General features: G+C 37.6%; 1 protein-coding gene across 7 annotated transcripts; it reads right to left on the bottom strand.

Annotated features, from left to right (window-relative positions):
- Positions 1-284: 284 nt before the first annotated feature.
- LOC309505086 (uncharacterized protein) lies at positions 285-15,353 on the bottom strand. Of its 7 annotated transcripts, XM_082178476.1 has the most exons (11): positions 15,279-15,353; positions 12,802-12,867; positions 12,610-12,690; positions 11,293-11,346; positions 10,339-10,404; positions 10,147-10,227; positions 8,460-8,513; positions 7,057-7,155; positions 3,648-3,726; positions 2,833-2,889; positions 1,476-2,581 (listed from the first exon to the last, which is right to left on the bottom strand). In XM_082178476.1, exons 1-8 carry the CDS (start codon positions 15,324-15,326, stop codon positions 7,141-7,143), a joined length of 465 nt encoding a protein of 154 aa, XP_082034602.1. In that variant the 5' UTR covers positions 15,327-15,353; the 3' UTR covers positions 1,476-2,581; positions 2,833-2,889; positions 3,648-3,726; positions 7,057-7,140. The 7 variants fall into 7 exon arrangements, with proteins under 7 accessions (XP_082034604.1, XP_082034602.1, XP_082034601.1 ...); XM_082178478.1 differs by lacking the exons at positions 1,476-2,581; positions 2,833-2,889 and adding an exon at positions 285-676 and having other exon boundaries at positions 3,683-3,726; XM_082178475.1 differs by lacking the exons at positions 1,476-2,581; positions 2,833-2,889 and having other exon boundaries at positions 2,923-3,726.

Raw genomic sequence — 15,353 nt, 5'->3', positions numbered from 1 at the left:
GGCCAATCGGCCTTCAAATACGGCCTTCGGAGGATGCAGCCTTCACATTGGGACACAGTGGTTGATTCTTGTTTTATTACCAGCTCTGTCACACACACACGCACGCACGCACGCACGCACGCACGCACGCACGCACGCACGCACGCACGCACGCACGCACGAGTGTGTTTAATGGTACATGCCCACACACACACACAAACCTGACAACACGGTGTATTACCAAGACTAAGGTGATTAAAGAGTACCGGATCTCCAATACAATACACAAAACAACTTGCAACATTACAGGGACAGAAGTGTTTTAGAGGTGCTTTAATTATGAATTCAATAATATCATCATAAACATTGAGTTTTTTTCAGTTTTACCATGTAATACAATCATGTCATGCCATTTTAAGGGGAAAGTGACATCCACAAACTTAAAAACATGGTCAATAAAACTTGCACAACTGTGTGATCTTTCAGAAAGCATACAGTATCATTACTGTTTTGACATATTAAAATGACAAACAGATGAACCATTCAAAACTTCGAAAAGATTGACAAAACAGCCCTTGGAAACAGGCACAATTTAAAGATGTCATTAAACAGGCTTTGAAATGTATAAAATGAACTCACTCAACATGCAATATATGCTGCAACATGTAGAGAAACCGACTTACAAGGGACGGTTTACCTAAAAAGACAATTCTGTTATTTCCAGAAAATGTAAACAGAATTGTCAAGTTTCAAAGCAGAATTACAGAGATAACAGGAAAAGTATTCAACAAAGTTAGTTTGGGCTGTACATCAGCTCTAGAAGAGTATAGTGTCATTAGAATACAACCATCATTGTAAGTACAAAAGCTCTCATGTGTTTAGGGCTGGGTATCGTTCAAAAAATTTCGATACCAATACCGATACCGATACCTTGATTTCGATACCGGTTCCTAAACGATACTTTTTTCGATACCAATTTTATGAAATCCATTTTAACAAGATTACATAACACTTTACCTCAGAAAAACTTGGTGTTATTTTTTCAGTTTGACTCATGCTCCTTAGCCAGTGCACAAAGGAACAAAAAAAGCACAAAGGAACAAAATATTCCTTATACATATACATAAGGAACAAAATATTATTTTTTTATATAGAGCTCATGCTCACCAAAGCTGAATTTGTCTGATCAAAGATACAATAAAACTTGTAATATTGTGGAATAGTATTACAATTTAAAATCTTATTTGAATATATTTCAAAATGTAATTTATTCCTGTGTTGTCAAAGCTGAATTTTCAAAATCATTACTTCAGTGTCACATGATCCTCCAGAAATATGAAAACAGTTTTTGGAAACTACGATACATTTTTTCATGATTCTTTGATGAATAAAACATTCAAAAGAACAGCATTTATTTTAAAAAAGGAAATCTTTTGTAACATTACACATGTTTTAAGGTCATTATTGATCACTTTAATGCCTCCTTAGTGAAAAAAAAATTCTGACCAACCAACACATTATTGAACGGCAGTGTACACTCAGTAGGTCATTATTGCAATATAAACACAGTCAGAGTGATCAACAAGGTATATCTTCATTTACCAGTCGAAGACGGAGCAACTTTCTGCTCTTATGTTTACTCGTGCACTGTCAAGGGCTTCATCATATCTGTCGCGGTACCGTCTTTGCAGCAATTATTTTACCACAAATACTGCATCGCGCGCTGTTGGCATCGAGCCTGGAGAAATGTATCCACACTTTTGATCGACATCTTTAGGGTATTGTGAGTGTGTGTGCTCGCGTCTCATTGAGTATGTGCGCGAGTTTGTGTGTGTGTGTGCTCGCGTCTCATATGAGAATGTGTGCGTGGACAGTTTGTGCGCGCGCGCGTCTCATATGAGTATGTGCGCGGAGAGTTCCCCGCGTCTCGTGTGTGTAGAGTTCACGTGTATGTGCGCGAGCGACTTTAGGCGTGTTGTTGTGCATTTCATATGTATTTGTTTGAGCACTGACGTTGACGAGTTAACCCCTTAGGTATCGAAATATGGTACCGAAAAACAAGTCATTTTTCGATACTCGATAGTATCGAGGCAATTCGGTCGGTACCTAAAAAGTATCGAACTCGGTACCCAGCCCTACATGTGTTTAGAGAATACTAAAGCATGTATTCTTCTGTACAGAGAATGAGAGAGAGGCAGAAATTGAAAACCCACGGAAAGGATCCTCAGCGGTCTTACACTGCTGGCATTCAGTCAGTGTGGCCAGTTTTCCTTTGGTTATACACTCACCGAAAGGATTATTAGGAACACCTGTTCAATTTCTCATTAATGCAATTATCTAATCAACCAATCACATGGCAGTTGCTTCAATGCATTTAGGGGTGTGGTCCTGGTCAAGACAATCTCCTGAACTCCAAACTGAATGTCAGAATGGGAAAGAAAGGTGATTTAAGCAATTTTGAGCGTGGCATGGTTGTTGGTGCCAGACGGGCCGGTCTGAGTATTTCACAATTTGCTCAGTTACTGGGATTTTCACGCACAACCATTTCTAGGGTTTACAAAGAATGGTGTGAAAAGGGAAAAACATCCAGTATGCGGCAGTCCTGTGGGCGAAAATGCCTTGTTGATGCTAGAGGTCAGAGGAGAATGGGCCGACTGATTCAAGCTGATAGAAGAGCAACTTTGACTGAAATAACCACTCGTTACAACCGAGGTATGCAGCAAAGCATTTGTGAAGCCACAACACGCACAACCTTGAGGCGGATGGGCTACAACAGCAGAAGACCCCACCGGGTACCACTCATCTCCACTACAAATAGGAAAGGAAAAGAGGCTACAATTTGCACAAGCTCACCAAAATTGGACAGTTGAAGGCTGGAAAAATGTTGCCTGGTCTGATGAGTCTCGATTTCTGTTGAGACATTCAGATGGTAGAGTCAGAATTTGGCGTAAACAGAATGAGAACATGGATTCATCATGCCTTGTTACCACTGTGCAGGCTGGTGGTGGTGGTGTAATGGTGTGGGGGATGTTTTCTTGGCACACTTTAGGCCCCTTAGTGCCAATTGGGCATCGTTTAAATGCCACGGCCTACCTGAGCATTGTTTCTGACCATGTCCATCCCTTTATGACCACCATGTACCCATCCTCTGATGGCTACTTCCAGCAGGATAATGCACCATGTCACAAAGCTCGAATCATTTCAAATTGGTTTCTTGAACATGACAATGAGTTCACTGTACTAAAATGGCCCCCACAGTCACCAGATCTCAACCCAATAGAGCATCTTTGGGATGTGGTGGAACGGGAGCTTCGTGCCCTGGATGTGCATCCCACAAATCTCCATCAACTGCAAGATGCTATCCTATCAATATGGGACAACATTTCTAAAGAACGCTTTCAGCACCTTGTTGAATCAATGCCACGTAGAATTAAGGCAGTTCTGAAGGCGAAAGGGGGTCAAACACAGTATTACTATGGTGTTCCTAATAATCCTTTAGGTGAGTGTATGTGCCTTAAAATGTTCAATTGCAGCTGTAACTTCAGCATTTGACCAGCACACTTTTTGTCCTTTCCACAAGGTTTTCTATTCCTACCTCACATTCATTCTCTGTACAGAAGAATACATGCTTTAGTAAACTCTAACTATATGAGAGCTCATGTACTTACAATGGTGGTCATATTCTGATTTAAACCTCAGGTACCTTGAGGAACTTCAGTGGTTTCTCGATGGGCATCTTCTGAACACCTGTAGGAAATCAGTTATAGACAGATCAGAAACTCAGATGTAACTCAAACCTGCATCTAGAACTTAAAACTGGTTATACATCTGATATCTAAAAATTACATTTCAAATGACACTCATTATTCTGGAGATGGAATGTTGTGTTAAACATCTCCTTTTTAAAGTTTTTGACCAACATGAACATGATAAACTTATTGGTTTGGTACTGATTCCATTAATTTTGTTCTAGAAAAATTGTTATTTATAATAATATCTGATTATTGATAACTGATTTTTACAATTAATGGCAAAAGGAATGTTTAGAAATGTAATCTGATATTATCTACTGACACACTATAGCAGGGTTCACCAATCTCGGTCCTGGAGGGCCGCTGTCCTGCAGAGTTTAGCTCCAACCAGCTCCAACACACCTGGTTGAAAGTTTCTAGTATGCCTAGTGAGACCTTGATTATCTGGTTCAGGTGTGTTTAATTGGGGTTGGAGCTAAACACTGCAGGACAGCGGCCCTCCAGGACTGAGATTGGTGAACCCTGCACTATAGTATGATATATATATATACATACACTATGAACAAAATTCTAAACGCTTTTGTTTTTGCCCCCATTTTTCATGAGCTGAACTAAAAGTTAAGACTTTTTCTATGTACACAAAAGGCCTATTTCTCTCAAATATTGTTCACAAATCTGTCTAAATCTGTGTTAGTGAGCACTTCTCCTTTGCCGAGATAATCCATCCACCTCACAGGTGTGGCATATCAAGATACTGATTAGACAGCATGATTATTGCACAGGTGTGCCTTAGGCTGGCCACAATAAAAGGCCACTCTAAAATGTGCAGTTTTGTGTGGTGTCGGGGGGTGGGGGGTGTGGGGTGTCGGGGGGTGTCGGGGGTCTGGAAACAAGTCATTATCTGGTGTGACCATCATTTGCCTCACGCAGTACAACACATCTCCTTCGCATAGAGTTGATCAGGTTGTTGATTGTGGCCTGTGGAATGTTGGTCCACTCCTCTTCAATGGCTGTGTGAAGTTGCTGGATATTGGCAGGACCTGGAACACGTTGTCGTATACGCCGATTCAGAGCATCCCAAACATGCTCAATGGGTGACATGTCCGGTGAGTAATGGTGGCCATGCAAGAACTTTGCAGAATGGGGCCGTGCATTATCATGCTGCAACATGAGGTGATGGTCGTGGATGAATGGCACAACAATGGGCCTTAGGATCTCATCAAGGTATCTCTGTGCATTCAAAGTGCCATCAATAAAATGCACCTGCGTTCGTTGTCCATAACATACGCCTGCACATACCATAACCCCACCATGGGCCACTCGATCCACAATGTTGACATCAGCAAACCTGTCTGCCATCTGCCCTGTACAGTGAAAACCGGGATTCATCCGTGAAGAGAACACCTCTCCAAAGTGCCAGACGCCATCGAATGTGAGCATTTGCCCACGCAGGTCGTTTACAACGACCAACTGCAGGTCGAGACCCCGATGAGGACGATGAGCATGCAGATGAGCTTCCCTGAGACGGTTTTTGACAGTTTGTGCAGAAATTCTTTGGTTATGCAAACCGATTGTTGCAGCAGCTGTCCGGGTGGCTGGCCTCAGACGGTGTTGGAGGTGAAGATGCTGGATGTGGAAGTCCTGGGCTGGTGTGGTTACACGTGGTCTGCAGTTGTGAGGCCGGTTGGATGTACTGCCAAATTCTCTGAAAAGCCTTTGGAGACGGCTTATGGTAGAGAAATGAACATTCAATTCACGGGCAACAGCAGGTGGACATTCCTGCTGTCAGCATGCCAATTGCACGCTCCCTCAAAACTTGCGACATCTGTGGCATTGTGCTGTGTGATAAAACTGCACATTTTAGAGTGGCCTTTTATTGTGGCCAGCCTAAGGCACACCTGTGCAATAATCATGCTGTCTAATCAGTATCTTGATATGCCACACCTGTGAGGTGGATGGATTAACTCGGCAAAGGAGAAGTGCTCACTAACACAGCTTTAGACAGATTTTTGAACAATATTTGAGAGAAATAGGCATTTTGGGTACATAGAAGAAGTCTTAGAACTTTGAGTTAGATCTATAATTATAATTTATAATGGCTTAAAACCATTTTTCTTTGGTGAAAATACTAACGTAAAATTGTACCACAATATATATTGGTTTAAAATAATAATAAACATGTTCATAAACACAAACTTGTTATGCTGGGTACACACCAAAAGATAATCAAGCTGATTTTGGGCCGATAAGGTGTGGGCCAACGTGTTGTGTAAAACTTTTCCAAACACTATCATTGCAATTTCTTCCTGCATATCGTCCGCCATGCTTATTCTGAGGTCTCTAGAGTGTTAACAGTCGAGACTCTGATTGCATGGTCTTTAGGGTTGGGTATCTAGAACCGGTTCCAAAATGCCAAAAACAGGGGATTCGATAAGACGTGCGCACTTCAATTCCGCTTATCGATTCCTTACTTTGGTGATGCTCACATGCGCGAGGTGAATGGCAGTGAGCATTTGTTTACAGTTGTATTGATCTGCCAGGACCTGCCTGCCGCACATGCGCTGTACATTATATTTACGATGGCGGAGCGCAGCAGACGTTCAAAAGTTTGGTTAAGCTTTTCAAAAAAAGATGAAAATACAGCGAATTGTATCACATGCAAGAAAGACATTTCATGCAAGGGAGGAAGCACCTCCAATATGATGAAACATTTGCTGCAACACAGGGTCAATTTGAAGGAATGCAGCGCATTTGATTCGGTGCGATCTCTCAACAGCAGTACCACAGGTTTCCACACACCAGATAAAGCTACTAGCAGCAGCAATAGCAGTCTCTCACACTCAGGTACAAAACTAGAGCCGCATAATTCTGGATAAAATGAGAACCAGTTTTGTTTAAAATAGAGATCATGAATAAATACATCAGACAATTAATACGAGTCGAGTCTATAATTCCTTAAAGTGTTATATATATACAGTATATTGTAAATTAAGATGCATTGTCACAGTTTTACTGGTAATAGCCTAAATGTAACAAGAATAAAAGGTAGAAAAAAGTATTTGCTCTCTTTTTTCTCTCCAATAAATATTGGAATCGAAACCAAGAATCGTTAAGAACCGGATTCGATAAGCAGAATCGGAATCGTTAATTTAAACGATACCCAACCCTCACGGTCTTTTCACATCATGGCACACCACACACTATAGGAGCAAAACGGTTAAATCTAGGATTTTTTGTCCTCATGTTTGTGGTCTATCACATTTTGAAAATCTTATAAGATGTAAAAAATCTTTTGGTGTGTAACCCAGCATTAGTTGACACATACCAACATTACTGGAGACGCCTGCAGCTCCAGCAGGAACATCACCTTCAGAACCGCTTTCATCAGGATCACTGGCATCAGAGTCCGTCATACTGATCTCATCTTAAAGAAAAAGAGACATTTAAAACAAGAACATCTTCAGTTTAACCTGTATTCAGAAGTCATTTATGAAACATGACAAATGGCACCGTTTAATAATAATAATCATATTAATAACAACTATAATACTTCACTAAGATCACTATTATTAGAATTATCGCCTAGACAGTGATATACTAATACTGTCAATGAAAAATTAATATTTTATAATGAGTATATTATTTTACAATAAGAGGTTATAATACTTTCTTAATTTCTTCACTTAAGCTGTTATACTGGCAGAAACCTGCAGTTTAAGTGAAAACAGGTTTATAAACGCATCTTATTGCAAAATTGGATTACCACAAAAAATGTGGATATAATGCGAATGTGAAAATACAGAGTAACTGGTGCTGGTTGCGTTCCCAAATGCATGTTAAACTTATGGCACATGCAGAGATGGAGTTCACTGCATTCATTCCCTGTGAAACGAGGCATGGAAAAAGCCAGATCATGAGCTGATCGAGCGAGCAAAGTGTGCTCTTCAGTTTGAAACACGCAGCACAACAGACTACAGACTTACTTTCTTATCGTCTTTTGCGATTTGATAAGGGCATTAAGCCATGTTGTGCTTTTGATTTTAATATGTTTGAGAGATGCTTTGCCAAAGCAATTGCGCAAAAAACAAAGACAATTTATGTTATTATGAGGCGTAAAAATATTTTCGGTTCTTTTGGTTCAAACTGTGGAGGGACAGATTAGACTGTGGTGGGTCACTAGAGTAAATTAATGGTAACACTATGAATTTTACTCCTCCCAAAAATGCCAAATAATAAACAGGTGAGAGCGTATTTTAGGCTATATGACACGATATAGTGAGATATGACAGCGCTTCTGCAACACGCATCACTGCAGATGAGTAGCTGAGGATCTCTTCAGCATGCTGATGCACAAAATACAAACTAAAAATAAATTAAAGTAAGTCGCAGATGCTCAACACACAGTCATCTTCATTAAAAGTAGTGAGAATAAATGATTTTACCAGTGCTGATGCTACTCTCTCTCCTATTGATCTTAAAATTAGCTGATACAAAAAATGCTGCTCATAGCGGTAGCTTTCGATGACGTGAACACCGTTAAATCTGATATAGCGCGGGAAATGAAGATCGGATTTATGTCTGTTTTGTGCAGACACATTTATGTGGCCAAGTGTAAATGGAATTGTTTTGACAATGAAATGACCAGGTGTAAAACAGCCCCAAAGATGATGTGAAAAAGTTCTTACTAGACTAGCATTTCCTAAAATGATGCAATGCTCTTTTTATTACCATCTCAACACAGTCTTGATCCTCCAATGATGATTGTTCCTTCTCAGGGCTCACCTGAAAGCAAGGCAAAGAAAGAAAAAATAAACATCTATTAGATACAAAGGATTCAGAGATTCTCCAAATGAAGCAGCACAGATACTTGACTCCATTAACACTGACTGATCACTGTCATAAAACATAAAATTAAAACAATTTCACATTATCAATGATATACTTGAGCAAAAGAAGGCTGATGACGCCAAACTAATTCAGGTATGATGGGACATTTCAAACAGTGACTTAAGATTTAAAACACTGTGACATAAGTTGTAATCAAGTATAAAGTTAAAACCCTATAAATATATGGTCATAACCAATCAGGGATGCATGAAAATAATGCTCATTATTAATGTTATCATTGTCAATCCGATAAGAAAATTAGGCCGCTATATTAACACTAATAAACAATGGATTACTTCCTTCAGCTTCAGATGTGCGCTGTTCACCATGATGGTTTTGAAATGTTTGAATCACAAATCTGTGAAATCAGCGCATTGTTACAGGGAGAGTTCGCTTGTGGAATTGTAAGTTGTAATATTTTTTATTTTTGTTATATATCTGATTTATCTCATATAGGATGCATTTGGCTGAGTTAATGAGTGCTGCAGTAAACACTTCACTGTAGGCCTACCGGTGGTCAGCAAAACATTAATTATGATTGGGACTGTCATATATACATAACACTATAATGAGAAAACTATTGCATTAAAAACGTCGTGAATTCTTTGGGTTTAGTTGCTGTGTTTCAGCGTGTTGTCCTGGGAGGAGCGCATCCACAACAGGAGTTTCACTATGTAATAGTTGATTACTATTAATAATAGCTCAAGTTAATCTGTGCATGATTTTGTGCAAGTATAAGTTGTAATATTGTGTTTATTTTGTATAAATATCTAATTTATCATATATAGGTTGTGTTCCGTTGAGCTAAAACCATCTAACAAAGCCTCAGTTTAGGGGTGTTCCTTCAGCTCTTTAGGCCATTTCATTTTAAGTTTAATGTTGTCTAATAACTTGTTTGCATTTTAATTTCATTTGATTTATTATTATTATTATTATTAAGGCAATAGATGTTTTGGTAAAACTTCACAATACATATGTTATTGCATTAACTAACATGAACTAACAGAGAAAAACTTTTGTTAATGTGAGTTAATAAAATATGTGAGTTCATGTTCGTTCACAGTGTATTAAATTAACAGATACAACACTGGATCCTAAAATGTCTTGGAAAATGTTGAGATTAACGTTAAGTAAGATAAACATTAAGTAAATCCTGTAGAAGTATTGTTCATTCATTGTTAGTTCATGTTAACTAATACTAACAAGATGAAACCTTTTTATAAAGTATTGCCATTTTTTTATAAAGAAAGTTGGAAATATGAATGTAAAATTCATTTTAAAAGTTAAGGAATCTTACATTAGGCCACTGTACTGTATATGTTTGATTTATGTTGAAGTGTTTGGGACATTGGCTTTAAATGATGTGCGTTTCGTTTTTGTAATCAGGCTTTCAAAGTATATCAAATTTTGGATTTAGATTCATCGGCTAATATATCAGATATCGGCTTTCGAATATAAAGAATGATCAGTTATCGGCCCAAATGTTCATATCGCTGTATCCCTAATTTGATTTCCAAAAAAACAATACCTTCTGTACATCTCTGACTTCTGACTGGGACGGGGACGGACTCTTCATTTCGAGAGTGGAGGGTTCAACCTCACTGAGAGTCTACAAAACATCACATTAGACATGAAACAGTGGTGTAAATATGTGAACACTAGATCTCACAGATGTCTCTGCTTTGTTTGCTCGTTCTCTTCCAGCACAACTCTCACTTACTTTGTCTAGTCCCACAGTAAGAGCAGCACAATCACTGCCTGATGACCACTGGCTCTTATGGCTCATCTGAGAATATGAAATTAAGCATTACATACAGAAACACTTCACCTAAGAGTTTAAAAAAAGCATTATAAATGGAATATATAAAGGATAATGTACAGTCAGTCAGTAATTAATAAAAAATAAACTGACAGGATAATAAGGGTCCTGATACACAGCTACCTATCAATAAATATTTGCACATGAAATACTGATTTGAGATAATATACAAGATTACAAAATAGTTAAAGTTTTCAAATCAATATTTCAATATTTAAATGCTACCACAAGGTAATGTTCACGGCTTTTATGCATCACATTACATGTGTTTTCATTCCAGTGTGTCAGGTTGTGTGTAGCTTTACACCAGTTTTATGAGGACACCGTTTTATGAGGACATCATAAGAGCATGTTCCTGATGTTTGACTTGACTGAAGAATCTCAGTGTGTTGTGTAAGTTTAACAGAATCCTGGTCTATGAGGACACTAGATTTATGAGGACATCATAAGAACATGATCCTGATGTTTGACTTGACTGAAGAATATCAGTGTGTTGTGTAAGTTTAACAGAATCCTGGTCTATGAGGACACTAGATTTATGAGGACATCATAAGAGCATGTTCCTGATGTTTGACTTTGACTGAAGAATCTCAGTGTGTTGTGTAAGTTTAACAGAATCCTGGTCTATGAGGACACTAGTTTTACTGGGACACTGGTAACTAGATACATTTGGACGGCACTGAGTTCAAGTGTGTGTATGTATGAGAGTGATACGAGACATTGCGCCTGTGCTAGATGTACAGTAAGTGATCGTGACTCACTTCTTACACACACAATCATAATTCAGGGACTGATAACTGTGGCAAATAATCTGTTTCTGAGGAAACAGAGTTATTACATTAACTTATTGGATACCTTTAGAGTTGCTGTATCTTGTTCAGGTTTCATCTGATTCTTCAGAGTTATCATCTGAAAAAAAAAAGTTGTAAAAATATATAAAAAAGACAAATAAATACTAATTTTAGTATCACTTATTGAAAGCCAAACAGAGGTTGCTATTTTTTACCAACTTCAATGATTATATTTAATCTGACAAGCACAAATAGTTTTCGCTATTGGTATTAGCCACAATGAGCTGTGAATTATGGGTTATCAGTATCGATCCTAATATTCCATATGTGTGTCCCGGTAAAACTAGTGTCCTCATAGACCAGGATTCTGTCAAACTTACACAACACACTGAGATTCTCCTGTCAAGTTAAACATCAGGAACATGCTCTTATGATGTCCTCATAAAACGGTGTCCTCATAAAACAGGTGTAAGACACACACACACACTTGACACACTGTAATGAACATGCATGTAATGTGATGCATTAAAGCCATGAACATTAACTTGTAGGGCTGCACAATGTATTGCTTTATCATTCATACCCATCTGTGGTAGTGACATTGCAGTATAGGCCTCTGTGAAGTCAGGCTATATAAAGACTCTGCCGTGTTATTTTACAGTTGATTCCTCAAGTTCTGTACCTAAATGCTGTTAGACTTACCTGGAATATATGAGGCATTGTTTATTTCACATCTTTGTTAATTTTTTTTATCTCTGCTTGCAATTTATTATTTTCTATGCAGATGCAAACCCCTACAAAATCACACCAATCATTCTAGAATGATTAATTATTTCCAAATAGAGCTATTCAATTCATTTAGTGAAATTGCTTTTCATATTGAAAAACTTTTGTTAATGTGAGTTAATAAAATATGCGAATTCATGTTCGTTCACAGTGTATTAAATTAACAGATACAACACTGGATCCTAAAATGTCTTGGAAAATGTTGAGATTAACGTTAAGTAAGATAAACATTAAGTAAATCCTGTAGAAGTATTGTTCATTCATTGTTAGTTCATGTTAACTAATACTAACAAGATGAAACCTTTTTATAAAGAAAGTTGGAAATATGAATGTAAAATTCATTTTAAAAGTTAAGGAATCTTACATTAGGCCACTGTACTGTATATGTTTGATTTATGTTGAAGTGTTTGGGACATTGGCTTTAAATGATGTGCGTTTCGTTTTTGTAATCAGGCTTTCAAAGTATATCAAATTTTGGATTTAGATTCATCGGCTAATATATCAGATATCGGCTTTCGAATATAAAGAATGATCAGTTATCGGCCCAAATGTTCATATCGCTGTATCCCTAATTTGATTTCCAAAAAAACAATACCTTCTGTACATCTCTGACTTCTGACTGGGACGGGGACGGACTCTTCATTTCGAGAGTGGAGGGTTCAACCTCACTTAGAGTCTACAAAACATCACATTAGACATGAAACAGTGGTGTAAATATGTGAACACTAGATCTCACAGATGTCTCTGCTTTGTTTGCTCGTTCTCTTCCAGCACAACTCTCACTTACTTTGTCTAGTCCCACAGTAAGAGCAGCACAATCACTGCCTGATGACCACTGGCTCTTATGGCTCATCTGAGAATATGAAATTAAGCGTTACATACAGAAACACTTCACCTAAGAGTTTAAAAAAAGCATTATAAATGGAATATATAAAGGATAATGTACAGTCAGTCAGTAATTAATACAAAATAAACTGACAGGATAATAAGGGTCCTGATACACAGCTACCTATCAATAAATATTTGCACATGAAATACTGATTTGAGATAATATACAAGATTACAAAATAGTTAAAGTTTTCAAATCAATATTTCAATATTTAAATGCTACCACAAGGTAATGTTCACGGCTTTTATGCATCACATTACATGTGTTTTCATTCCAGTGTGTCAGGTTGTGTGTAGCTTTACACCAGTTTTATGAGGACACCGTTTTATGAGGACATCATAAGAGCATGTTCCTGATGTTTGACTTGACTGAAGAATCTCAGTGTGTTGTGTAAGTTTAACAGAATCCTGGTCTATGAGGACACTAGATTTATGAGGACATCATAAGAACATGTTCCTGATGTTTGACTTGACTGAAGAATCTCAGTGTGTTGTGTAAGTTTAACAGAATCCTGGTCTATGAGGACACCGTTTTATGAGGACATCATAAGAGCATGATCCTGATGTTTGACTTGACTGAAGAATCTCAGTGTGTTGTGTAAGTTTAACAGAATCCTGGTCTATGAGGACACTAGATTTATGAGGACATCATAAGAGCATGTTCCTGATGTTTGACTTGACTGAAGAATCTCAGTGTGTTGTGTAAGTTTAACAGAATCCTGGTCTATGAGGACACTAGATTTATGAGGACATCATAAGAACATGTTCCTGATGTTTGACTTGACTGAAGAATCTCAGTGTGTTGTGTAAGTTTAACAGAATCCTGGTCTATGAGGACACTAGTTTTACTGGGACACTGGTAACTAGATACATTTGGACGGCACTGAGTTCAAGTGTGTGTATGTATGAGAGTGATACGAGACATTGCGCCTGTGCTAGATGTACAGTAAGTGATCGTGACTCACTTCTTACACACACAATCATAATTCAGGGACTGATAACTGTGGCAAATAATCTGTTTCTGAGGAAACAGAGTTATTACATTAACTTATTGGATACCTTTAGAGTTGCTGTATCTTGTTCAGGTTTCATCTGATTCTTCAGAGTTATCATTTGAAAAAAAAAGTAGTAAAAATATATAAAAAAGACAAATAAATACTAATTTTAGTATCACTTATTGAAAGCCAAACAGAGGTTGCTATTTTTTACCAACTTCTTCAATGATTATATTTAATCTGACAAGCACAAATAGTTTTCGCTATTGGTATTAGCCACAATGAGCTGTGAATTATGGGTTATCAGTATCGATCCTAATATTCCATATGTGTGTCCCGGTAAAACTAGAGTGCTCATAGACCAGGATTCTGTCAAACTTACACAACACACTGAGATTCTCCTGTCAAGTTAAACATCAGGACATTGCTCTTATGATGTCCTCATAAAACGGTGTCCTCATAAAACAGGTGTAAGACACACACACACTTGACACACTGTAATGAACATGCATGTAATGTGATGCATTAAAGCCATGAACATTAACTTGTAGGGCTGCACAATGTATTGCTTTATCATTCATACCCATCTGTGGTAGTGACATTGCAGTATAGGCCTCTGTGAAGTCAGGCTATATAAAGACTCTGCCGTGTTATTTTACAGTTGATTCCTCAAGTTCTGTACCTAAATGCTGTTAGACTTACCTGGAATATATGAGGCATTGTTTATTTCACATCTTTGTTAATTTTTTTTATCTCTGCTTGCAATTTATTATTTTCTATGCAGATGCAAACCCCTACAAAATCACACCAATCATTCTAGAATGATTAATTATTTCCAAATAGAGCTGTTCAATTCATTTAGTGAAATTGCTTTTCATATTGAAAAACTTTTGTTAATGTGAGTTAATAAAATATGCGAATTCATGTTCGTTCACAGTGTATTAAATTAACAGATACAACACTGGATCCTAAAATGTCTTGGAAAATGTTGAGATTAACGTTAAGTAAGATAAACATTAAGTAAATCCTGTAGAAGTATTGTTCATTCATTGTTAGTTCATGTTAACTAATACTAACAAGATGAAACCTTTTTATAAAGAAAGTTGGAAATATGAATGTAAAATTCCTTTTAAAAGTTAAGGAATCTTACATTAGGCCACTGTACTGTATATGTTTGATTTATGTTGAAGTGTTTGGGACATTGGCTTTAAATGATGTGCGTTTCGTTTTTGTAATCAGGCTTTCAAAGTATATCAAATTTTGGATTTAGATTCATCGGCTAATATATCAGATATCGGCTTTCGAATATAAAGAATGATCAGTTATCGGCCCAAATGTTCATATCGCTGTATCCCTAATTTGATTTCCAAAAAAACAATACCTTCTGTACATCTCTGACTTCTGACTGGGACGGGGACGGACTCTTCATTTCGAGAGTGGAGGGTTCAACCTCACT

This window comes from Leuciscus leuciscus, assembly GCF_965113295.1.
Source record: "Leuciscus leuciscus genome assembly, chromosome: 8".
Lineage (NCBI taxonomy): Eukaryota > Metazoa > Chordata > Actinopteri > Cypriniformes > Leuciscidae > Leuciscus > Leuciscus leuciscus.
Note: the sequence above shows the minus strand (reverse complement) of the source record. Positions and strands in the feature narration are given on the sequence as shown.

What these genes read in the sequence shown, in the direction of transcription:
- LOC309505086 (XM_082178473.1), bottom strand. Translation starts at nt 15,326, where the DNA reads ATGAAGAGTCCGTCCCCGTCCCAGTCAGAAGTCAGAGATGTACAGAAG. An exon ending in AAGTCAGAGATGTACAGAAG is followed by an intron (nt 11,347 to 12,609) that starts GTATTGTTTTTT and finishes TTTTTTTTTCAG; the next exon opens with ATGATAACTCTGAAGAATCA. An exon ending in AAGATACAGCAACTCTAAAG is followed by an intron (nt 10,405 to 11,292) that starts GTATCCAATAAG and finishes TCATATTCTCAG; the next exon opens with ATGAGCCATAAGAGCCAGTG.